Source organism: Rissa tridactyla, chromosome 2, assembly GCF_028500815.1.
Source record: "Rissa tridactyla isolate bRisTri1 chromosome 2, bRisTri1.patW.cur.20221130, whole genome shotgun sequence".
NCBI lineage: Eukaryota > Metazoa > Chordata > Aves > Charadriiformes > Laridae > Rissa > Rissa tridactyla.
In genome coordinates, this window is record NC_071467.1 from 153,245,229 (window position 1) to 153,271,918 (window position 26,690).

The 26,690-nt window shown below is 39.0% G+C and overlaps 1 protein-coding gene across 2 annotated transcripts in view; it reads left to right on the plus strand.

Annotated features, from left to right (window-relative positions):
* CCNY (cyclin Y) overlaps positions 1-26,690 on the plus strand; it is a 129,658-nt gene that overhangs the window by 91,879 nt on the left and 11,089 nt on the right. For both annotated transcript variants that reach the window (XM_054191235.1, XM_054191236.1), the window contains 5 exons: positions 3,209-3,309; positions 6,897-6,932; positions 10,867-10,924; positions 11,025-11,144; positions 24,937-25,103. In XM_054191235.1, the coding sequence (XP_054047210.1) occupies positions 3,209-3,309; positions 6,897-6,932; positions 10,867-10,924; positions 11,025-11,144; positions 24,937-25,103 (482 nt within the window). The remainder of the gene's footprint in view (positions 1-3,208; positions 3,310-6,896; positions 6,933-10,866; positions 10,925-11,024; positions 11,145-24,936; positions 25,104-26,690) is intronic.

Consider the following 26,690-nt stretch of genomic DNA (forward strand, 5'->3'; position numbering starts at 1 on the left):
GGTAAGCAGAGTATAGTTTTCCAAGTAGTTTTTACCTGCCATGTTTTCCTTGTTTTGCCCTTTGGGAATTTGATGCGAGATGAAGTCAGAAGTCGTACTGAAGTTGAGAAGCATGATGTCCTCTGAATCTCAACTGGGGTACAAAAATATTGCTACGCCAAGTTGAAGTACCTACAGAGCGTATCCCAGTTCATATCAGTGAGGTGCTTTGGATTTGTAAATATTTGTAATAGCAGACATTGTCAAGGCTCCACACGTGTCCTACGCTCACTGTCGTGTTAGCATATGAAGACTTACAAAAGGAGCTATACCAGTCCTTTCTTTCCCCCATGTCATCCATAATGGTGGGACAGAACCTGAGAAGGATCCCATTAATGTTAGAGGGTTTGGCTGATTTCTTCAAAGGTTCTATATTCTTTCTCAGCTCTTCTGATTTTTCTTGCTTAGAGCCTCTCTGACTTGTCTAAATGGAAAAAATTTTGTGGTCAGACATGACGCATTGGAAATGTGAAGCTCCTCTACAATTTTGGGTGTGGACTTACCCCATTGAAATGGGCACAGAAGGGGGTTTCTTTATAGGACGGTGCTGAATACTGAGGTGAGCGATGCTCAGTAACCTCTTTGATCCTTTGCAAGGATGGAGACGGTTCACCTGCAGCATTTTATGGAGATTCAGAAAAGCTTATTTGACTGAACTGTGTGACTTGAGATGTCTTCCGGCTTAGTCAAGCTAGAATATGAAACTGAGGGTGTTTTCCAGTAATTTGGAACAGGCAGAAAATCTATTACCTGGTGTACGATATGTCTGCAGTTGGGCGTCAGAGTAGAGACTGGGAATGTTGATCTACTGATAGGTTAGTTATTCACATGGCCCAAGTGTGTATATATGTACCCAAGATAGTAGGTTTACACTTGGCACCATGTTTCAGACTGGGAGAGGTACCCCTTCCTGCCAAGTTGTTATGAACAGAAAGTGAGGCATGAGACACCACATATTTTTCTGAAGTGTGAAAAGTTCTAAGCCTAACGAAGTGTAATGTGGGCTGAAAACCGTGGAGAGTTCTGTGATGTGGTAGTTTCAGAAATAAGGTGCGTGGCTCTAATTATTGACATGTATCAAATGTTAGAGTGCTGTTTACATAAGAAAATTTAAATCTAGTAGTGGTGTTGCTACGGAGTCGTTTTCTGTTTTTCACTCATACTCGCCTTGAATGAATCCAGTCCATTTATCTTAAATTTTAGCTAAACCTTTAAAACATGTTGGCACTTAAAATGTAGAATTAAAACTTTCCATGTGTGCTTTTTTTTTTTTTTAAAATGATGCTGAGACATCTGTACCTCTCCCTTTTTTTCCGAACGCTAAGCAGTCTCATTTTCAGTTGTTTTTAAGTTGCTTTGCCTTTGTTATGCCTGTGGAAGGTACTCAACAGTTTAATCCAGAAATTTGAACTAAGCTGTGGGTAGAATAAAAACTATAAATCACCAGTCCCCTAGTCATTCTCTCTGTATACATCAATGCTAGATAATACGTTTTATGGCATTAATGCTTCCGGTGTTTCTAAATTTTCTGTTTATTGCCTCGCTTAACATAATAGCTTGGAAAGTGGATGGATTATGAGCTTCCAAAGTATTACAAAGCACCTTTCCAAACTCCTGGAGAATTTTTGAGAGGGGATAGTATTTTTCCTTTTTTCAGTAAACTTTTTAATTTCCAAGAAAAGCAGTTCAGCCTATGAATTTATTGGTCAAGTTGGGTCACCCTGATTGAATTTGTTGGTGAACTTTGAAATCATTTGAACGTGGTGTTTCTACAACTGCAACAGCTCCAGAAAATGATTTTCTTCAATTAATGGAAGACTTTGAATGTTCTTCCGCACATAGCTGGGAAAAACAGAAAGATGACTCAGATGCATGTAGGTTTTACCAGGAGTCTGTCTGTTCTGTAGCTAATGAATGCTGCTAAGAAGTCTGCTGCCTATGGAAAATAAAACATTAATGAGATGATGGAGTGCTGGCACCTGAAAAAATAACTGTTTTGGAAATGAGGCAGGGGAAGATGTATTGAGGAAGGAGTCACAGGGCCGCAGCCTGGGTGCTCGGTTGCTCTGAGCTGGTAAATGTCTGTGGATTCCACCGATGGTTCTGCCATTGGTCTCTCCACTGAAACACTGGAAACAACATTCATTGTAAGGCAAATTAGAATTGTCATGTGGATGTGCCAACTGAAATTTAAATCTTCTGTTCTAAGTTAAACATGTAATTTGACTGGTCTTTACTGACGCGAGCTCTTGGTCAAGTTATTCGCTTGTGTAGGTAGAATAAGCAAGGGTAAAATCAAAAGGCATTAATGACTGATACCTATTATCTGATTAAAATGAAACTATTCTCTTTAGACTGATGGAGTGCTGGCTACTCTGGACAGATGAAGGAGAAGCCCTCTCAAAAAAAAAAAATATTTCAGAAATAAGCACTGTTGTCAAATGTGGTTTTGTGGATGAGTTTTCCAATCTTTTCCTGTGCTAGTACAGAAATAGGACTGAAATCTGTTGAAAACTTTCATTCTTTTTTCATTTGCGTACCCACTTTCTCTTTCATCCTTCGATCAGTTTTCCTCCTAATAACAATCTATTCTTGATTAATTTTTTTTTTTTTTAATTTTTCCTATTAATTTTTAAGGTATTTTAGTAGTTTTTACCTTAAAGACCTCTTTCCCCTATTTCATTCTTTTAGGTTTTTGGGGTTTTTTGGCATGTGTCTGTGTTTGTGTTTGGTTTTTTTTTATTGTCTTTTCTTCAAGCATGGTTTTGTATCTGTGTAAATCAATCTTCATTTTTAACATGATTTCTCTCTTCCACTTACTCCTTTGGAATGAGGAAAGAAACATTGGCTTTGTCCATCTTTGCTTTCCAAATGTGTGTATTTAATTTGAGTAATTTTGCAGGGAGATTTTTGCATGTTTTTTTGGGAAGGAGGGATGGAGGGGAGATTGGGACTTGAAAACATTAGGCAAGGCTCAGGCAGGGATTGTTGTGACTTGTGCACTGGTAATTATTTCTGAACTTTCTGAACTGCTTCAAAACATGATCACATTACTGTGTGCGTCATTGTGAGAGACGGAGAAATTTGTTTTTTCTAAATTCTTACATCTCCTCAGAAAATTGTTTTGGTATTACGTAATTGCCATTGTTCTTTTGCATGTTTTTCATAGCATCCTCCTGGGCAGCTGAGAAGGAAGTACAGTTCCTGCTCCACTATTTTCCTGGATGACAGCACAGTCAGTCAACCGAACCTCAAGTATACCATCAAATGGTGGGTTTTATAATTATTTTTTTTGCTAGAACCTACGTTATGTATATGCATATATGTACACATAGTTCTGAGTCATTACTAAGCAAGCTTCACAGATCTTAGTTTTTGAAGTAGTAATTTTTTTTTTAATCCAGTCATGCTCCAGAGGCAGTGACTAGGATGAGCACATGGTATTACTCTGAGTGTAGGTCTGTGAAAAATCAAACTCCCAATACTGCCTGTCTCACCAGAAGGCAGCAACTAAGAATCTCTCATTCTAGCAGCTGAAATCACTGGGCTTCAATGTTCAGCAGGATACTTGCTTTGGATGAGTTTGCAAAACTTGCTTGGATACTTATTTATCCAGAATTTGGGAATTATCAGAAATCTCTTGAAATCGAAGAGCTCTTTTCTGTTCATGAGAAAATGCTCATTTGCTAAGCTTTCCTTCCAGTATTGTGTTTGAAATGGAAATCAATTGCCTCCAGATTAATTTCCTTACTGAGTACAAGGACACTGGCTGTTTATTGCACAGCAGTGGGGAGCTTTTTATGTGGTGTGCACATGGGTTTACCCTTGGGTGACATCTCCAATGTTCATTTCAGGTTTCACTGGTGCCTTTTTACGTTTGGAGAGGAATGAAATTTGTATTTATAGTGTCTTGTTCTTTACATTTTGTACAGTAAAGGGGAAAAATGAGGCAACAAATGCTTGGGCATTTTATGCTGTTTGTTTATTATGACTGCTGATATCTTGAGTTGTTTGCAGGATGGTTACTTTGCTGTACTCAAATGCAAAAGTTTATTGAGACAAAGCCTGTGCTACAAAGACAGGAGAGACAAACATATTCAGACTATCACATCCAAAGCAGTTTGTGCTGTTGGTGGTCACTGAAGCATGTTCTTAATTTTTCTGTGTAAGAAAAAAAAGAGGGGAGTGGAAAAGAGATTTACAGTCACACTGACACCTAATTCCTCGTAATTTATTTCTGCCTGAAATAATCTTGCTTTTCCTCAAGTTTTCTTTATTGGTAACTTTAAAATCAGATGAACACTGGAAAAATGTTTTTAGTTTTTGAGGTGTGGTTTTTTTTCTTCCTGGAATCTCATACTCTTCTCTAAAATTCTTTGCATGCAGATTTTTCTAAGTGCATCCTTTTTTTGGGGGGTGGGGGTGGTTCTGGTCCCTTTTAGCATTGGAACTGAGACTGTTTTTGGAAAGAAGAGGTGGGTTCAGTTGGCTGCAGCAGCCGAGAAACATTTTCAGTGGGCCACGGTGGCCAGCAGCAGCCTTGTGAAAGGGGAGGCAGAAAGACAAGCTGGGGCGGCGGGCAAAGTGGTGGCATTTGGGAGAGATGGGGGGCGGGTGGCGGGGGGCAGAGCTGCAGGGGGGTGTGGGTGGACGTCGGGCTGGAAGAGCCGGCCCTGGCGTGGGAAGGGTTGGGAGCTGCAAGGGGTCGGAGGGTTTGAAAAGGGGTTATGTGGGGTGAGAAACTGGAGTCTGGCACAGGAGGCCTCTGGGTGAGGAGTCTTCATCTCCTCTGCACGCCTCTCTGGCTGCACACTTAACAGATTTAAGGGTGGGGAGATTGCAGGATTATTGCTTTTGTAGTACAGCGTCGTTTCTTGCTCCCATCCTGGCAATATCTGCAGATAAATGACTATTGCACGTAGGTAAATCTATGAGGGATGTATTTCGGCCGGTTCATTTATTTCTTCTGGGTGACGTTAGGCACTGGTTTGTTTAAAATATTAGCACGTCTACTGGAGATCTGCGGCATCGGTGGGGTGGCCAGGGCAGGGTGATGGAAAGCCCCATAAGCTTCTTTCCTGCACACTGAGGGCTAGCTGTACCAGTGTGTACAAAGCAGAATAAAACTTGGATCTGAGATTTTTATAGATAGATCTATAAATCTGTAGTTTTATAATAGATTGATCTATTACAGCTCTGATACTTTCAGATTCTGATACAGATTTCTAAATAGTAAATATTTTCTAAACTTAATTTGACATTTTGTTACAAAGGCAACCATATGGGCACCAAGCAGAGCTCTGCACGTAGATTCTTGCATCTACTTTCATAAAGTGAACTGGAGCTGCAAGTGTGTTCCTAGGGGCGTAATTTAAAATTAAATTTTAGGAGTGATTCATTTTGTGAATAGCTTTCAGTCAAATTAAATTCATTCATAAATGTGGTTTTTGTGTTCAGCAAGGGCTGTGTCCTTTAAATGTCCACGGTACACAGTATCTCTTAAATAACTTAATTCCTTAAATATGTATCGATAGAAAAAAATCAAATTTAAAATGCATTTATGATCTAAAAACTGCTAATGCAGCCAGGTAAAAGCTATAATACTTATACAACGTTAGTAAAATATATTTACTTGCAACTAAGAAAAAATATTTTCCACTGCATGGCTGTTCAAAAAAAATCAACCAACCACCAAACCTGAAGTAATTTAAAATTCTACTAATGATGTAGCTCCAACATATTGTTTTCCTAACACATAGTATGTCAGTTTTCATGTAAAAATTCTGTAATAAAATCACAGAGGAGCCAATTGACTCTTTTAAAAGGCCTTTTATGGAAAGAAAAGGGGGAGAATTTTGCGTCAGTGTAAGACATCAGCATCTTACAGTGAATCACTGACAAAACAAACTATCAACAAATAGAATCGGTGAACTGCCTCCTCCTTCCTCGTCAGTTTTGACTGGGTCTCCTTCCTCGTCAGTTTTGACTGGGTTTTATGCTGCTGGAACAAATAAGGAGGGTGCTGATTCTGCTTTATCCTTCAGTAAAGCTCTGTCATGTGTAAAGCATATGTCCTGCGATAAAGCTGGAGTCATGAGTTTGAAACTGGAGCATAACCATGAGAAGCCACGTCTTAATTCTCTTCATTCTCAACCGTTAATGAGATCAGTTAGATGTGTACTTAATTAAAACCGTAGCTTTCTCTGAATATAAGGATGCATGTCGTCTTTGCACAGAATAGAGAGAGAGGTACTTGGGTGTGTGGTTGAGAACATGGGAAATGCGTAATGCAGTAAGTTATTCAGGGAGTCGTCTTTCCAGAGATCAAATAAGTTACTTGATGCCATAAGGCTGTAGAAGCCTGGTATTTGGGTCTGGTGTGTGAGTGGCTACATAGAAAGACAGGCAAAAGTTATTGGATTTAAATATAAAATCATAAACCAATGGTGATTAAAGCATTTCATGTCAGCCTGGCAGCATTAGCAAGCAATAAAAGAGAATGTCCAGTGCCTGTGATGCTTTATCTTCAACCTTGGAAGTCAGTGGGAGTTTTATTATTGACTTTAGTAGAATATGGCATTAAATGGAAGGTATGTGCAATTCGTTATGTGGAATATGAGGGGTTTTGTAAGGTATTTCGTTACTAGTGAAAAAGAGTCACTCGGAGTGGGCTGAACAAATATTACAAAATTGTCTATTTACAGCAGTTTTCCTGGTATCTAACAGTGAACAGAAGAAAATAGGCTGTTGAGCATCCTTTTTGTCTTGCTTTGTGCTGGGTTTTAATTTGCATGTTAATATGACAAATAATTTCATTTGGCAGTTCTGAGATATTAACTCTGTATTTTTCTTTACAGTGTAGCTCTTGCAATATATTACCACATCAAAAACAGGTATGTGAATAATGAAATCTTGTACTGAAAATATCTTTAATCAAAATAAATGGTCTGCCCAAACCCTAAAAATCCATGCTCTGTTTCTTTCAACATGTTTTGGGTAGTAGTTTTCTTATTTCCCATGTTAGAAATGTGAAACAGTTTCTTTTATATTTTTATATATATATTATTTTGCTTAGAACAATAAAAATCAGAGGATTATGTACAATAAAAATCTGGAAGCATAGTTCAGCATTGAAAAACTTTGATGATTCGGTGTTTAGTTTTATATGCACTGGACACATCTGCATTGTTGCATATGTTGCAATTACATATAGAGAAATCTGAATAGTGTCTTTCAGATTTATTTTTTTAGACTATACCTTTGTAAATTTAACTGTAAAACCATGGTCAGTTAATGTTAATGGATTTTGAAATAAAACCCATTAATTATACAATGAGTGGCATTGTGAATAGATGTAATTCAAGATGCCTCAGAAACAGAGCAGGTCCTGGCTTATCTCTTCTGGTGTCGCATGTTTTAGATCTCTGCTTAGTCAAGATGATTAAAATTGAATAGAAAATAGGTTCTCTAAAAAGTAACTTGGTATATAAATTAACTTTCTTCATATTGAATTGTGCTTTTGTATCTTAAATTCCATGTTCTCGTGATATGTCACAGTATCATAAAATAATATTTCCTGACATCTCTAATAAGAGATTCTGTAAATACTTTAAGTGACTTTTGTGTCCATGGCTTTTCAATGTGTCTTTTCAGAGAACTTGGCTTAGATCTCGATCTAACAAGCCACTTACACATTTTTTTTCTTCTGGACTGTAAGAAGTCTGACTAGAACAAAAGGAATTACTCATAAATTTAAAGTTAAGCTGGTACGTCATTTGGGACCATGTTTCAGGTCACTGGAACCCATCACACTTCTTGAAACAAGGCTGACATCTAAAGAGAAACCTTTGGAAGTGCACAAGGGCAGAAAGGCTTAGGGCTTGATCCCTGCTGAAGGCTCTGAAAGCTCTTAGAAGACTTTCCAAGATGTCAGTCGGCCTTGGACTGAAACATGGTGATATGTAAAGCAAAAGTTGGAGTGAAATCTTTTTGCTAACTTTTAATCCCATTTCCCAGGAAATGAGGCATTAGCTGATCATGCTTGGATTACTTGTTTATCCATCTGTGGTTCCCTTTTTCCCCTCTCCTCCCTTGTCCCTGGGTTAGTTGGGCTAACTAATCAATTTTTACTACATTTGACTAAATAGTAGAGATCTCAAAGATAATCGGACTCTAAAGTTTTATGGAAATAAGTTAGTCTGAAACACTCTGTTAAGTGTGATGCCAGATGAGTAAAAGGCTCAGGAGAACAGGGCACGTTAGGGACCACAAAAGGTGAGAAATGAGTTAGAGCTCACAGTCGGGCAGGAGGAACCCAGAGCCACAGGAATTCAGAGCCAAAGTACACAAGATTCGCTTCGTGCAGATTGCCATGGAGCTGATTTTAGCCTGCAGTGGAATATGCCTATTTGTGGTCTTACAGAACTTGATGCAAATTTGACCTACAACTAGTAGGCAGAGAGGCTAAACCTTTATAAAATAGAGGGTCCCATGTCAGTGTCTTGAAAGCGAACCCATTCTGAATGTTACCTTCTTGGGAAACTTGCTATCTGTGCTTTCAGTTTTGGAATGGAGATTTGATTTATTCAGGAAGAACTGGGTGCTGCTTCTCCCTTCTGAAGCTGCCCGGGGTGGGGAGATGTGATATGAACGTGCCCTCTGCCGCACTCGGGACAGACGGTCTTGGCAGTGATGCTGGGGTGGGCTCGCGTACGTCAATTAACGACTCTGAAGTGAAGGATGTGAAATGATTGTTCTGTCTTCGGTTGGCTGTCATTTAGGAACGGAGGGACAACCCGATAACTGCATTCAGTTGTACTTGCTGCTGAAACAGCAACAGCAAAACATATGTTCTGTTTCCTGCCATTATAGGAGAAAAGGAAGTTGTTGACGTATGTGGTAGATTTTGGTTCATTATGGAGGGTGGGGAAGTAAGAAACCACTGTAACTCTTAGGCTCAAGGTTGGTTTTGACAGAAAATTAGTCGACCACCTGCTTTGCCAGAAAAGAATTCTTTTCAGACAGAATTTATTTGTTCCTCTATCCTGCACAGTTGGCTTGAAACTAAATTACTTATATATTATAATATGTATTACTTACATATTATAGATAATATTCTAAACTCTCACCAATCCCAGTTTTTTAGAAACTGTACATGAAACAGAATATTCCTTCATATGTTTCCCACATTTCATTTGATTGTAACATTCTAGTTATCACTCCTTTTCCCAGTGTCTCCTGTCATTGTTATATTGATTGGCTTCCTGCAGCTTTTGTTGTGCTTAGCTATTCAACAAGTGTAAAAGACTACACCTGTCTTGTTGTCAGAGGAATGCATAAGTATTGGTGAATTTCCTAATTCAATAAATAAAATAAAATAAACCCCAACACACTAAACGAGAAAAATGCTTCGATCAATTAGTAGATGGTTCATTTTTGAAAGACAACAATGTCAACTTGTTCTAATGAAGATGAAAACCTATTAACTCTTTTTTTTGTGTGTAATAGATTTTTTGAGGGCAATCACATATGCCTTCATAGCATGCAGCAGCTACAGCATGAAGAAATAAAATAGGAAATTCTTTCTTTCTCTCTTCTCATTGCGAAGGACCACAGTTTACTGTAGCACATCGATGATTCCAGTGAGACTACTTCTGCATTAAGATACTAGCCTTTTTTATATAGGGGTAAAAGAGTCTGGCCTAAAATCCTTCCTCATTAGGAATTTTCTAGTAATTATCGCAATCTATTTTTGTTTGTTTGTTTTAATTTAGGGACTCCTTTTTTTTAAAAAAAAAAATAAAACAACAAAACAAAACCCCCACAGTGTTTATTTCCAGTGTCAGCAGGCTTTATAGCAAAAAAAAAAAAAAGGTGACCTTCAGATGTTGAGGTTTAAATATTAGCTGCTAAGTAGTACATTTTGTAGACATGAATTCAGTGAAAAACTCGTGTTTCCATGCTCTGAGACATGTGCTATCGAGTAAAGATAGAAAACATATTCAGTGGTTTTTCTCTTAAGAACTCTGTGACCAGGGATGCTATAAATAAAGATGGGATTGTATTAAGTAGGTCACATGGATGCGTCTGTCCAGAAAGCGTCCAGTTCTAACTGGTACTGTTATACCACTCGCTTCTGTGATTGTTAGTGTTCCTGCCAATATTACACACAGCAAAAATCTCATATTGCAAACTGGATGTTAGTCTGAATCAACTTGCATGTTGATCTTGAGCAACAGGGATCTGAGAGAGTAAATACCAAATAAAACCAATGAATAGGAATATTATTTTGTCTGATTTTTTTTTTTTATGTAGTCCGTTTTACTTTCAGAAATCATTAGTAGGATAGGGTTTTCCAAATAAATAAAAAGTGAAGTGTGTAAGTATTAACTAAAGGATAACTGTAAAAATAGCGTTGCGTATTTGTAAATGTTCATGATGTTGACAATAAAGGAGGAAGAGATTGCAAGGATTGACATGATGAGGTTAAGAACAGGAGAGTAAGCTGGGCTGATTTTACTGTAAGGTTATAGTAGTACCTTTTAGGCTGTGAAAAAGCCTCACAGTAGAGAGCACAAAAGCTGTGCGTCCTGGGCATTGAAAGCTAAAAATTTTAGCATACTTTGTAATATGGATTTCATATTACACATGAACCTTATGGCAGAATAAGTTTCTGCCAACTTCTCTTTGCAAATCACATTTCTGCAGTGTTTCTAAGCGCTCCGCAGCATGAAGGGTATTGGAGTTTTAACAATATGCTTATGTCTATGAGAGCTGTGTGCTGTCGTGTTCGGATAATGACACTGCTTTGGTTTTAATACTTTTTAGGGACACAGACGGAAGAATGCTCTTAGATATTTTTGATGAAAACCTTCATCCCCTCTCGGTAAGTTCGTCTGCCTCTTCTTCCCTTTCGTGTGAACCGTCTTTCTTTCTGCCTGCTTCGTTTTGTTTCAGTCACCTATTTGGAAGTATTTCTTCCTTAGAAATCCGAAGTGCCACCAGACTATGACAAACATGACCCAGAGCAGAAACAGATTTACCGCTTTGTTCGGACGTTGTTCAGTGCTGCTCAACTGACTGCTGAATGTGCCATTGTCACCCTGGTGAGTGTCTGAGAGATGACATCAATGATCTGACAGACCCAGTTTGTTCCCAAAGCGTGGGTTTGTGTGATTTAATAAGTCTAGGTGCTGCCAGGGAATTTTTTTCTCACCGTGGAGACCAAGGGAATTTCTCGATGGGAAGAGGTGCTACGGTTCATGTTCTCGGGGAGAATAAGTGATGGAAGAGGAGATTGGGTAACATGCGACACAGAAGCCGGGGTTACGTCTTGCCCTCACAGTGATAATGTTACAGGCCACCAAGGTGACTAATAGAAAACACAGGTGGCATAAGTGCTCCGAACAAGAAGCAATGTTAAAAGCAGAAAGGCTTCCACTTTTGGGGGGGGTTTGCTGTGTATCATTGTAGCTCCCAGCAGAGGCTCAGGAACAGCTGTAGGTAATTTAATAGCACTGAGAAGAATTGATGGGCCCGTGAAGGATTCGGTGAGTGACTGGGACATGTTGATGATGGCTCTTTTTAACTTGCACAGTACTTGTCTTTCAGGACCATGTCATAGGATTGAACAATTGTACTCAAGACTGAAGTTTAGCTACTTAAAAATAGCATGACACAAAAGAAGGTTGAGATTTTCAGCTGGTGTGGATCAGCATAGCAATGTGGATTAAAGGAGCTAAAGTGATCTCCACCAGCTGAGAATTTCTTAATTTTCCTGAAATTTTTATCTTGCCAACTCTGACAAGCCTCTTCAGTTTTCAGGCACGATTTTGGCCATGTTCTTGACTCAGAGATCTTAAAAGAACAAAATGTTTTTTTACCATCACAACATGTGGTTTCATGACAGCTTTGTTATGCGCTTTAGATAGAAGAAGGGGAAATTGGAGAAGGTGGATTTTGAAGCCCAGACCTACTCATTTCCTCTGTTAATCTCTCTCCCTTGGCTTCTAAGATTAGTTGGCAGGCTTTTCTTCTTCAGACAGTCAGAATGAATTGTACCAGCCAGTACAGAACAGGAATATGAGAGAAATAGGGCAAGAAACGCCCTGCAGTGCTCCACCCTTACATTTTGAAGTATTGCTCTACCTAGTTACTTGACCCAGCCATTACTTGTTTGCTGAAATGACATTTTTTCTGTCTCTCTCACATTAATTGCACTAAGTACTTGTCCTTCTCCCTTTTCTTCCTAAGTGTTTTCTGCTGGAGGAAAGATAGGTTGTGTGAATCAGTGTGTTCTTGTGTAATTTAATTAATCTGCTGTCAAATACAGTGGAACCTTGTAGTTATCTGTTGTTCGATCTTAGGTTATTTGATCAATGAGGGCGCTGTTTAGTAGAAAGGAAGAAAGCTTTTTTTTTTTTAATAACAATACCTTCCTGTTACTGCAATGCATGGAAAGTTCTTCCCCTCAAATCTTGTTAACTCAGGCAAATATTTCAGTATCTTTCATTTGTAACTATTTTGCCTTTTCTGGTTCTCATGTGGTTTCTCTGCAAGTAACTCTTTTGGTGTGATCTGCAATGAAGTATAAATGTTTTTAACTCATTTGTTATATTGCAGAGGTAGTTCCTGTAGCTGTTAGTGCTTGAAAACTTCGGTGCCTGGGGTTTTTTACCCAACACAACGATCACAGATAAACGGTTTTATAGCCTAGTTCTCAAAGCAGCCATGCAGATGTTTGAGGATAGGTTTGGTGCAAGCGATCAGTGTTACTGTTCTGCTATTCTTGCCCATGTTTTCAGGGTAACAGCACCTGTCTGACCGCTCTTTCCAGAAAGCTTCAGAGTTTTTTGATAAATAGTATTTTACAAGTACGAAATTCTGCTGCTGCTGCTCTCGGTTTCCTCTACACTTCTAGATCCCATTTCTTTATTTGTTAGTGTCATCAGGAGGGGCCCCAGAGACAGATCGTGTTGTTTCTGGCACGTTCAAATGTGGAAATTAATCTGTGAAAAAGCAATCAACCCTTCCGCCCTCCCCACGCTCCTGAAATCTTAATAGTGTTGATACAGCTATTTATGAACGCTCCAAGTGCTTTCGAGTTTGATACCCTGTCTGGAGAAGGAGAGCGCAGCATTCCCTGCTGGAGCTTATGTTTTGCCATAGTCTGGCCGTCCGTGGGGCGCAATCTGATAGCCCTGTCTGCCACTTGCTCCTCCTGGGAGCGTTGCCAGAAGGCAGGAAGGATATCTGTGGAGATCACAGTACATTTTGAACAAGATGCTACAACTATTATCTTTCTTCCACTCGCTCTAATTCTTTTTAAACCGTGCTAACCACCCCTTTTTACTGCCCACATTATTAACGTGGTCTAAGGTGTGTAGTTGAATGCACTCCCTGTTTGTCTTTTTACGTGCCATTAGCCAGGTAGAAGCAGCAGTTACAATTGGTCCTACAGCAGGCTGTACGTTCAGCACAGGAGCTGAGTAACTGTGAAACTCCAGACTGTTAGATAAGCTAGTCTTCAGCAAAAAGCCAGCATTGTGTTGCTTCGAGCACTTAATTAAAATATTTCAATTAAAGCCTCCACTATTACAGCAAAAGCAATTTATAATTAAACAAAAAATTTAATTTTCACACAGCCTCCAGAGCTGCCAGGAGATTTCCCATACTGATAGGTGAAAAATTAAAATCTAGGGTTGAAACAATTAAATACTAATTCACATTATTTATTTATAAAATAATACCATAAGAATAAAATTAGTTTCAAGAATCAATTGTGTTGCTGATTTAAAGTCTTGCAAGTAATGCGTTTTGTCCCAGTGAACCGCTGAACTGTACTCTGTGACCGAACTTTGTGGGAAGAATAGTGCTCATGTGCTTCTCCCTTGACCCAGAGCGTTCCCATCCTTGCTAACACTGAGAAATGCCGGTCTCTTCACCGTCTCCTCCAGTGCAGAGGTGACAAGTTGTACTTATGTTAATCTATTAATTGGATAACAACTAAAAATGTGGGCAGGAGCGTTATCAGGAAAACAATACAGTGTTTGCATGTTGTGAGAATGAAATATTTATGCTTTGTTCTTTTGTTCTGTAAAAATGAAACAACCTTGTTAAGTAGACATGAAGAGGAGAATGGTCCAAGTTTTCTGCTTTGCCTTGGCGTGACTTTGAGTTTTGTGCAAATAGGCCAAATCTAAGGCTCCTAATATATCTCAGTGTCCATAATAGTTTCAGAGAGGATACATTTTGCATTTGCAAATAGGCAAATATGCTAGGTCTGTATGCTATAGACTGATCAGTTACAGCCGTAATGTAAGTACATACAGTACGTCAGCTGAATTATTTTGGTGAAGTTCAGAGAATGTGCTTTTGAAATATGTTACAAAGTTCATACTGTGACTGAGAAGATTTGGTACTGGGAAATTTGAAATTTGAAGTACCTAACAATAAATTCTCCTTGGGAAAGACAGGTATTTAATGAATCCAGACAGATATTCCTGAGTTCTTATTGTACTCTCCAGTCACATTTTCAGCAACTAGGTAGAGAATATTGTTGAACTGTGTTGCGAAAATTATAGTATTTGAGGAGAATTTTGTTTTTTGTGTGTTTGGAGGAAAGGTTAAAGCTTTGATTTCCTTTCACTGGAATATTTTTTACTTTTAAATGCTGATAAAATGCCTTTTCTTTTTTAATATTTCAATTGAAGCATCAAAACCCTAGTATTTGTATAAAAGAAAACAAAAACACAAAAGAAAGTGATCAGAGACCATAGAGACACTTGATCTGCCGCCAAGGTCCTTTTCAGCTGGCCCAGTATAACTACCAATCCTTACGAGGCTAATGGAAGATGCAGGTTCCTCTGAAGACCTCAGAGTACAGTGCAAAGTACTGTTTATTGCCTGGTTTGAGAGCTGTCACTCTCCATCCAGTAACCATACGGGATCATCAGTGAGGTTGGGTGAGCAAGGCAAAACATTGAAGCCAGGCTCCGCCTCGTGTAAGAAGTCCATGAGCAGAGTCGTGTGTATCCAGCATTGTTGGTGACCACTTTTGTCCTGGGCTTCAAGCATTCCCTGGGAGGTGGACGAAACCCACCACTTTGCCACATCTGAGGAGGGTCTCCCAGGCACAGAGAGAAGGTCTCTCCACCCGTGCTGTGGATCCTCAGTCCCTTGGCAGGTGGGCGCATGGGTCAGGGTACACTCCGGAGAAGGGCAGGAAGAACATGGCTTTATGCCTGTGCTACAGGCACTGGTGGGAGCAGAAGACTCAGGTTCTAGTCCCTGGTTTTAGGACTATTCTCATCTTTTGACTACAGTCTAATATACAACAAAGGTGTCATTATCGGTTAATACCTACATGTCTGTCAGTCAAATCTTGCTTTAGGCCTACTGGGATATACACTTTATAAAAAGAGAATACTGAAGCTGGAGGAGGGGGTTGTTTTTTTTTTTTTCAAGTCCCCAAGAGAAGAGGACATTCATTCAAAGAATGGGTGTCTGTTTTCTGAGGCATCTCTAAGGGCTTCTGTGTGGGCAAAGAATGAATGCTGATCCCAGTTTTAGACTGGAAAGTCGATGTTGCCTAATAGTTTGAATGCATTTTATGTGTATTATAGATCTTTGTCTTAAAATGAGTAAATTATGGGGCAAACCTGGAGATGTGTGACTTTTCTCTCAGTTGCATTAATGCTTCCTACAAATTTCTACAATGATGCTTTGCAGTTATTCATATTTTCAGAGTTTTGTGACTGTGTTTGTTACTCTTTTTCAACATTTGTTCTCAAAAATAAAAATGGGATGAATTTGCAAGGCCCCTAATGACGGGCTGTCCCTTTCCAGCAAATGGATGGCACCAGACCTTTGTGGAACATTTTAAATGCCCAGCTGGGCAACTGCAAAGCACAGTTATTTCTAGAGAGTCGTGGTAGGGAACTGGCTGATTGCTTAGAACAGAGCATATGGCAATGTAGTGATTGGATTAGAGCTGTAATTTGGCTGTATGGGACCCACTACCAATTATAATTTTTTCCGTACGAGTATCTTTTTAGTTTAAGGAATTGTGGCATGCCGAAGTTTTCTCATTAAAGAGAAAGGACTGCGTATTTCTTCGTGATGTGTTGGGATGGAAACTGTCTTCATGAGTCGTTCTGTGCTCCTGCAACTTATAATGTGGGTTACGTAGTGAGTTCATACGGACTTTAAATGAGAGAGGGAGGGAAGGAGGTTTTTGCAAATACACGTTCATTTGTAGATTCTCAATTATGGTAATTAAAATACCAAAACCATCATCTCCTTTCTGTAAATGTGAATCAAGTGAGAAATAAATAGAGCCACTACAGTTTTATTGGTAAAACAGAGATAAAATTTGACATAGAGCAGTATAAAAACAGCATGAGAAAAGATAATGCTTTGCTCTTGCTCCTGCCTCAAAATTCAGAATTGTTCTAGTAAATAATGTCAGTGACATTCCTTGGTGATTGCCCATTTCTTTAGTGTGCTGAGGACTCCCACTCAGCCTGCTTGGAGGCAACGCACAACTTCTGAGCTCTCTGTGTTGCACCACAGGAAACTCCAGTGCTGCAGAAAGATGGAATCACAGAATAATTCAGGTTGGAAGGGACCCCTGGAGGTCAACGTGGTCTGGCCTCTGCTCAAAGCACGACCACCTGGATCGGGCTTATCAGGGCCTGCCCAGTTGATTTCTGGATTTCTCCAAGGATGGAAATTTCATAACCTCCATAGAAAACCTGCTCGGTTGTTTTAGGGAAGTGAAGAAAAAAAAAAAAATTATGGTATTTTGGGTGCTTAGACTGCAACTCCAGTGTGATAAGTGGTGTCAGTGGGATATTGAAGTTAATGTCGAACACCTTCAAAATGAAGTAACAAAGAGAAACAAACCTTCTGTAAGAATCCCGTAGTCAGATTTTAATAAAATTTGAGTGTTCCTTTGGTTTATGAAATATTGAAATGAAATGATTCACACTTTCGTATTTGGTATATATCTTCCTGAAGGGGGAAAAAAAAAAAAAGAGGAAATAAATCTTCTCCGGTATTTTAACTTTTCTTTCTACTTGAGGGTATTATATAACATACAAAGTATGCTATAATGTCCTCTGAGATGGAAAAAATGAGATGCTGTTTCACACTAATTAAAACTGAGCTCTTCAGTGCTATCTTTAGTTTTCAGTTTCTTCAAACGAATGTATGTTCTGTTGATTGGGATGTTGTGTAACCAGCTCTCTGCTATCCAGGATCTTGGGGAGCAGGACATCCTAGATAACTGGGACAACATTTGGTGCTGTGGTTTCTATCAGACACTCAGGAAGTCCAGGATGGATTCACCCAACTGCAAATAATCACCCTGGGGATTAGTTCTGGCTCAGCAGTGGGCCTGCTGGAGCAGCGTTGCTGCAGCTGGGATGTTGTTGCCAGTCCGGTTAGCTTTGTGCCATGTTATGCTTCTGTGCCTGGATAACAAAAAGCCCCCCAGGACTAGTGATGGTAATGGGTGGCTAAATGCTTCTCCACTGTTCTATTGCAAGTCCAAGTCCTGGGAGTTAAGATCAGAGGCATCCAAACTGGCTCAGCATGGAGTCATTTCGGGTCTGGCAGGTTTATGAGCTCAAGATACTTGCTGAAACAACTCAGTTCTGTACCTCTGCTGGACCTGAAATGGCTTTGGAAACCATTTAACTACATTCCTGTGGTGCTGCGTCTAAGCTAATGAATCTCTCCAGAGTTCACTGAACTCAAAGCCAATTTGGGATTATCTATACCCACAGAGTGGTAATTTTATTTAATTAATAGAAATAAATTCTTTTTAATTCAGATAAATGAATTCTTAGCAAAGGCAAATCACCCTATTGGTTTCAGTTACGGTTAAATAATACTTTGCTCCTATTCCAAGTGTAAAGGTCAGTTATTGCAAGATCTTGGTGCAAGTCTGTGGGAAGAGATGGAAAATTATAATCCAATATTGCTCTTCTGAAATCTTAACTCTGTGCAGTGTATCTTCTGATGTGTGCTCAAGTTATTAAAATGCCCCCAGTGAGGTGTGTTGTCCATCAAAGCTTGTTAGACTGACAGTCGTATAAAACCATGTGGTTCGTTCCCAAACACAGCAGACGAATAATGGAGGTATTGAGTTTGTAAGTAAAAAATGTATTGATGGACCAATGTCCATTGGTATTTTCCAGATCAGAATTGCATTTTCATTTCAGTGAGGAATTGAAGTATGTTACAAATGAGTTTTAAAGATTGTAGTGTTGTTGGTATTGACACTGAGTTATACTTGGTGTTTGCAAGCTGGGAGGAATTCAGAATGATACGTTGTTTGACTGAAGCCACTGTGAGTTTCTGCTAATGTCACATCAGTAACTTTTATCTTTTACTTAAATAGTATTGTTATCATTCTGTAAAAATCTATAACCATACAGTCATAGAACTAAGTGGGTCATGGAAGGTGTGATGAAGATGAGACTCTTGAAGCTATGAAAGTGTTTGAGGAGAACTAGGTGTTGAATTAAGGCAGAATAAATCCGTTGTCTTTTTGGAATTCAACTTTTGAATGTTTAGTAGAGGAGTGGTCAGAAGTTTTGCCACAGAAGATTACCTTCAGAAGAGGCACTTCAAAGGATCAATTAAATTGAAGAAAAGTAGCATTGGTGTAACAGCTTCCATTTGTTTTAAGCTTTAGTTCCATTCTTAAGCACGGGTACAGCTGTTAAAAGTGGGTGGAGGCAAATCATGGCATTTATTTTAACTTATGTCTTCTAGGTAGTAAAAGCTTATTTGATCTTTTATTAGTTATAGTTCTATCAAGGAACACCCATCAAAATAATCCAGAGGAGATGAGGTTTTCAGACTTCTTGTTTAAAAAAAAAGAAAAAAAAAAAGTGTTTCTCATATTATTTCTTCTGCGTTATTTGGTCTCTTGACACATAAGTAAATTTCTTCCAGCATTCTGAGATGTGAGTTACAATATTCTTTTCTACAGTGAGCTTTTAAAATTGAGCTTTATTATATGACTTTACAGCAGCTAGTCCCAAAGAAAATGTAGAAAGTGTTTTGGTTGTGAAAATTAAGCCAGTGAAAATCATTACAACACATGAATATACTGAATAGTACTCACAGAATCCCAAGCCTGTTGGATATAATCCCCACGTTTAAGAAAATGACCCCTGTGTTTAAGACGCTATTCAACGTATAGACATAATTGCATACAAATGGCACTTCCGCATGTCACATTTACCATTACATTCAATGTTTTCAGTGATTTTTTTTATTTTTTTTTAAATGAGATGGAGCATGCCTGCCTGCATGTGAGAAGACTCACTTGCTTTTGCCAGCAAGAGCAGGTGGTGTTCTCCCACCAGCCATGAGTTTGTTTGTGATGAGTAGCGTAGTGACTGACCACCCACCAGCCCTTCCTCTTCAAACGGGCTGAGCGCCGCCTGGCCCTTCTCCAGAAGTCTGCACTGAGTCAGCACATCCCTGCAGCAGCCAGGAGCGTCCCCCTGCAGTGGCGTAGACTGCTGAGCACACGGCAGGCTCTACCTCTCCTTTTCACTCTGATGTCCCATCAAAGTCTTGGTGCTTGGGCTGTTACTGTGGCCTGGGCCTAATGTATTGAAATGCTCCAAGATTAAAAACAGTGGTCGACAGCTCTTTGTCAGGAATAATGAACTTTCTCATATTTGTGTAGGAGACAGAGCTCACGTGGCTCTGTGTATGCTGCTGTTATGAGGATGCTCTACATCAGTAGGACAAGAGCCCATGTATGTACCAGCTTTTCCTCTGCCTAAATTTCACTGTCTGCAGAGTCACCTACCTGGTTCTCTCCAAACTAGAGGTAGGGAGAGCTAGAACGAAGACTGTGTGTGACTGAGTAGGCTTGACTGAAAGCTGAAGAACTACACTAACGTGACAGCATAGGCGTATCTCTGGGAGACAAGTCCTAGATTACAGTGAATTCCCACATTAGCTGAGGACTTTGATAAACTTTTACAAATGTTTGCTGCAAGAAGTAGTCTTGCTCTTTTTTGGTCTTCTCTTACTTGAACGCATACACTTAAAACCCAAGACTCAGTCAAGGAGGCCACAGCAAGCGAGCAAAACAAAACGCTCTCTTTTAAGGCATTTTGAAGAAAGAAGCCAGAAGCCAAACTAAGCGCTTTTCTCCTGGCAAGGTATTTATCGTCTTCAGTGTTATCGGAAGATGATAGAGTCTCACTCCAGCCAACCATACGCCTGGAGTTAAGCCCAAGTTATCACCAAGGACTCAAGAGCAATTATTCATATCCTTCAACATGCTTTTGGAAGATGCTCAAATATGGTAATTAAAGTGGTATAAGAATAGTGTCTTATCAAGCTCTTATTTAATTTTTAAGTATATGCTGGTGGGAAGGTAGTAGCAAGTTTATGCTCCCTTTTTACTTAGGTGTAAGTTCATCTGTTGTGAATTATTCTCCTTTTTGTCTTTCCTTGCAGCATCATTCTTATCTGTTCTTATCAGTTTACTGTTCTGAATGTCGTTGAATTCGAGCCCACAACAGCATCCTTACTTGGTTTTCTTTTTTTTCCTTTTTTCTCACTATTTCGAAGCTAGAGCTGCACATAAGAAAGGATAATTTCTGATTTTTGTATGCTTTGTGTATCTATAGATATGGAGTATTCATTCAAAATCTAATAAAACTGCGTGTGGGAAGTTGAAATTTAAGAGGTTTGCATTAACAGTAAAGGGTCACATTCCGCACCGATGTAAAGCAAATGAGTTCATTTCCTAATTTAAGAGTGGCATGATACTATGGCTTCCACACGCTCTCTGCTTATGCAGCTCCCTGCAGTAGCATGGTGTATCGCTTTAAAGAAGTCTTCTGCTTCCCGGGGACAAATCCAAGGAATGCTGTTTGTTCATAATTCAAGGAGCAGTTTTACTTGTTAAGTGGAAGAAGTTGGTTTGTGTAATATAGTGTGTAAGGGGTTTGTTTGCACAGGCTGCCTGGAAAGCAAAAGGCAGCTTTTTAAATTGAACCATCAGGTAGCGCAGACTCCGGTGAGATCCACGTGCCACCTTTTTCACTAAGCTTTGTGTTTCTCTGGTCTCCCAATACCAAATTTTACTCGTCAAAATCTTTTCAGAGTGATGCTCTAAGTAAAAAGTCAAAACTCTGTATTTAATAATGGGCTTGACAAATAATTTGGAACTTGTAATTTTGTGCTTCAATAGCGTTTTGCCTTCCTTATGAAGGAAAATACCTTTTTGAACCATTAGTGATATTTTGTTTTACAGCATTATAAGGTAACGTTGCGGTTTTCTTCAGTGTTTGGATGGCAGGCAGGGGCAAATCACAACTAAAGAAGAAATGGTGTATTCAGGAGTCTGGCATCTGCAGTCTTGAAAAATTCAGCTTTAGTTTTATGTTATCTTGCTACCTATACGTTCCTTATTAGAAAAACAAAAACCAAAAAAAAACAAAAAAAACCAAAACAAAACAAAAACCCAAAACACACAACAAAACAACACCACAACCAAAAAACAACCCCAACCAAACCTGAAAAATCCAGTTTTATCCAGAGGTCTTATGCTGTAAATATTCTGACTTCATAGCTGAGTATAACTTTCTTTTCAAAGAGATTTTTGAATGTTTATTATGCCTGTCTTTTTGTGCCTAATGACGTAGGTAATGTTGAACAAAGTGTTTAAAAGAAGATTAAGGTTAATTCCTCATTAACACAAGAAAAATAGAGAACCCTTTGGGGAGTGCCAAAGGTCTTTTACTGGGATTTCTTTTTTTTAATTTATTTGGCCAGTCTGTAATATCCAACATACTGTAACTATTCAGACTTTTTCAGTATTCTATAATTTCAAAAATTCATTGAAACTATTTTGGCATTGGTAGAATCAGTGAGATGATGCTTTTCCAAATAAGATTTCTATGCATCTAATTTTTTTTATGTATGCTTCGTTTATAAGTTAGTTGTCGTTATTTGTTTAAAGTTAGTCTGGTATTTATTTGAAGGCACAGATACCCCCCAAACTTGGGATATTTTCTAAAAGTTTTGTGAGTTTTAGTAATTATCTATAAATCAGCCATAATCTTAGAAAAAATGTTTTAAATTGGTAAGTAAAAAACTTCAACATTATTTTTAAACACCTATATCTTAAAGGAATGTTTTCAGTTTTCTTAGCAGCCACGTATTTCTTTTGTTAGAGCAGAAGTAAATTTCCCTCAGCATCGGTAGAAGAATAGGTATTTACGATTTAAAACAAGATGCTGGTCCTTCAGAATCCCAAGCAGTGTTCTGTTTTTATAAAATAAGCAGCCTTTCAGGTCGGTATGGTATTTCGCATGTATATTGTACTTTCGTCAGAGCATCTCATACAATCTCCTGCTAGTTTCTGTCAGTCAGTGTAGTCTCCTGAAAGAGCACTAGCCGCCTAAATAACCACCTAATTGCTTTTTATCGCTATGCAGAGAAGAGGGTGTTATAAGATCTGTTACAAGATACAAAGAATAGGTTATTCTTCAATAAATGCAAACCTGTATTTTTGCAGAGTAGCATATCAGGACTAATTGTTGGTTGTAGTAAATGTGTCTGTGTTGTCATGTTGAAGCACTTCCAGGTTCAAGTTCTGGTTCCTCGTGCGCAGCAAGTGGTTCCACGGGTGAGAAATAAAACTGCAGAACAAGTTCAGTTCCTCGATGCCAGTCAAGGCAGTAACAAAAGTTTTCTTCCAAATCAGAGCAGAATTTGCTAACTTGATAAATGACCGCATCTCATTTTCCTTAAATCATTGCCGGAAGGGTGCAGTGAAACCTGTTTGAAACGACCTGACAGTGGACAGAGAAATCTGTTGCTTGGGAGAGGTGGTCTGTTGAGGAGAGAAAATTGTATACTTTTTACGTGTGAATTCGTTGGAGTATGACAGTATTAGTGACAGCTACAGACGCTGGAACTCGACTTCTGTTTTCCTTCAGTAAGAGTAGGAGGCAAAGAACTTACACTTTGTGGTGTCCACTTTGAACAAAAGTTGTTTAATATTGTGCATTTTGTATTTTTTCCCATTATTTCCTTGCTCACTGTGCCACTTATACTGCAGAGTGTGTGAGACAGTTCGTTTTGTGGGCTGAATATCTGTGCGCACCTATTCAGATATTTAATATTTTTTCATAAAATATGTTTTTTCCGTAAAACTTTAAATCATACAAGAGCTGTCTGCTGTTTTTGATTATTTTGGTGCCAAGCTCTAATTAATTGTACATAATTGTGAAAATTAATGAACGAAACTATATGAAAGATGTAATTGGCCTTGATTTTATTGTGGACTCATAAAAATAAATGAGCTTCAAAGTATATTAATCATTATTTTATTATTAATTGAATAATATTTTCTAATAATGCTAGACCTTTCAAGAAGCACAAATCACTGAAGGAACTCTGTGTGCTTGTATGAGTGCAAATTTTTTAGGAAATCACAAGTGAGCTGTTCTGGGTTTTAAAGTTTCTGTCCTACGCTCCCCCTTTCCCCTTCCCCTTATCAATATCTATCCTACATTGAATTTTTGATTTATTAGCTATTCTTTGGGTATTACTTGATTAATTTTTTTACATATTAGCTGTTGTTTGGGTATTTTTTATGTATGTTAGCTATTCTTTGGGCATTGTTTGATTAGGTGTTAATAAGCATTAATTTAGTCAAACTGCGGATTTATTATCTATCTTCTCAGCTGGTCTATAAACTGTTTAAATGTTGTGGATTGCAGAAGTATCCAGTTTTGTTCACCTAACATGTAACTATTCATAATTGTAATTTCCCTTTCCCTAATAGGGGGTAGAATTAGGGGGACGCAGTTCACCCACAACCAGTATTTCTTAGAAGGCATTTTGTTTGTCGGTCTGTTGCTATTAATGTAATTGAGCTGCTGTTATTGATAGCAGGTAACTGTTCACACAGCCTGTTGACTTACTCGCTCCTGTGGATGCCTGACATATGCACCCATCTTCCCTGGCTGGAGCATCAGTTGGGGGGCCAGGCCAGCTCTGTCCTCAGGAGCAGAGGGTCATTCTTCACCCACCCCCAGCAGCTTTTTGCTAGGTGTCCAGGAAGTCCCTTGTTTGATCAGGTGTGTGTATGTGATCCTGTAGGCTTTGTAGGTAGAAGCCACCACCCTCTTGGATGAGGTTTTGGTTGTACGAGCTCTCATTGACGCTAGCCTGTGTTGGTGGCTTTGGGCAGATTAAGCCAGATTGCGGTGTCCTGAGTTTATCAGTTCGTGTAGTTCCAACAGGATTACTGTTACTCATCTCCAGAGTTTATCGGTCCAGAGGAAACTGGTTATGCGTTATCTTCTGGGCAGATACTTTTCCGCTGCTCAGCTCGCTGTTCCTGTGGTGGCTGTTCCTCTGTCCATCCTATAGGTGCCTGCAGAACCTCTTCACACAGGCTCGCCGCAGGGGCCCGGCGTGACATGGTGCCGTGGTTGTTTGTGTGGTAGCTAGTGGCTATTACTGGTAACATACCCTTGCCTTCCTCATTTGTACTTTTGTATTTATTTACATTATTATTTTAATAATTTATTTAAGCAATCATTTGAATTCATTCCAACATGTGAATATATTAGCAACAGTTACAGATAAGAAGATAACAATTTTGTTTCTGGTAATATGAACAGAAGGCAAAGGCCAACTGAAATATGAATTTGTCACATCCAGTCTTGAGCTTGGCATAAATGTATGTGTTTAAACCTACAGCTTTTATATAAGCATTGTCTTAAGAGCAGATTACTGTTGTAAAATTGCTGGAATGGGTTTATGAGGATAGTTTTGTTTTTGATTTCTACTTAATAGCAAAATAGATTAAGTGTTGATTTTAATGTGTTTCCACAGGTATATCTTGAAAGACTTTTAACTTATGCAGAGATAGATATATGTCCAGCAAACTGGAAGCGAATTGTGCTGGGTGCAATTCTACTGGCATCCAAAGTTTGGGATGACCAGGCAGTGTGGAACGTGGATTACTGCCAGATCCTGAAAGATATCACGGTCGAAGACATGTGAGTTCAGTATGTTTATCTTTGTCAATGAATGCCAAGATCTGTGTCTATGAGGGGGACGGGAAGTTCTCTCATAAATTATATAAAGTTTGTATATCTGCATTGTATCTAAACGTGGTGGATGCTGATAGATGGCATGAGGTCTACTTGATAGTTGCTTACATAGAAGGCATGAATTATTTTTGTTTTCTGTTTGAAGTGTATTTTACCACTGGATGTTCATGCACAGTGATGAAAACAGACCTGCAGAGTATTTAAATGTATGACTTCACGAAAAAAAACCAAAAACCACATCCAATGAGCCTGCATGTATTCACTTCAGCAACATTTACTGTCGTGCTAGTTCTCCATACAGACTGTGACCAACGTGTAAGGCAAGAAAAAAAATTGTTCTCATCCTAATGCCCCCTAGATGATCACCCACTTATTTATTGCCATTACTCAAAATTAGTGCTTTTGGGTTTTGTTTTTCTCCTCCCCCCTGTGTCCTGCTGAGTTCATTTCCAAGGTGTTAAAAATCTAGTGTTTCAACTCGCAAACAGAAATTGGCATTTTTCTATCTGATGGCGTTCATAAGAAGCGCACATTGTAACAGCATAGAGCGTTGTGGTATCCGGCTGGATACTCCCCAGTCATATCAAAGGTATGTTCCAACAGCAACAAAAAGAACTGCAATAACAATAAATAAAATTAAGACCGTAATGTTTACAAACACTGACATGGATGCTCATTTCACTACATAGTCTAGTGCTTGTTTTGGTTGGTTGGTTAGCAGGTATTACGTATATTGGCTGAAGTGCCCGGCGTTTGTATCCTCTATACGTTCAGGGCCGAGTCACATCCCACGCACACTTTCCGAGGTGTCCTTACCTGAGCTGGCCTGGGTGTGAGGGCGGCACTGGAAGGGCTGCACACACACACATACACCAATATACTGGTGCACCCCTTTTCTTATAAGAACTAATAACAATAAAATTATTAGAAATATGTTTTAGCACAGTATCTGTGTATTTCAGAGCTCTTTTAGGCAGAGCTAAGTATCTGTGGTGAGTAGTGTATAGGCTTGTTTCTGCTTTAACTCACTCACGTCAGGATCGCAGCCACTGAAGAGAGTTTTGTTGTGGATTAGCACTCTGGGAGGAGGGAAGAGGGAAGGAGGGAAGTAGATGAGAAGAGGTGTTTATGCAGACAGAATGTTTTTTGAGTCTCAGTTTGCAATCTCAAAGCAGTGAAAGGCCAGGCATTTTTGCCAAAGCAGCCCTAATTTAGGTTAATAGTTGGCCGTTTGTCAGATTTATAACTGGCCTAAAAATGATCTGTAAGGGAAAGGTTGAATGTTAGGAGTCAGCTGATTGCTTTAAATTAAGCATGCTTATACACTGCTAGATAAGACTTATAAATTGGGAGTAGCTGTCATTGCTCAAGTATTAGAAAAGTCATCTCTAAATCTTGTGTTAACAAGCAATTTGTAATGAGGTGATTTTTTTTTTTTTTTTTCCTGAGTCCAAGTGGAAAAACACAGCGCTTGCATTGCTGTGGTATGCTGGAGGTACTTTCATTAGTTTGGAGGAAAACTCTCATTTCAAA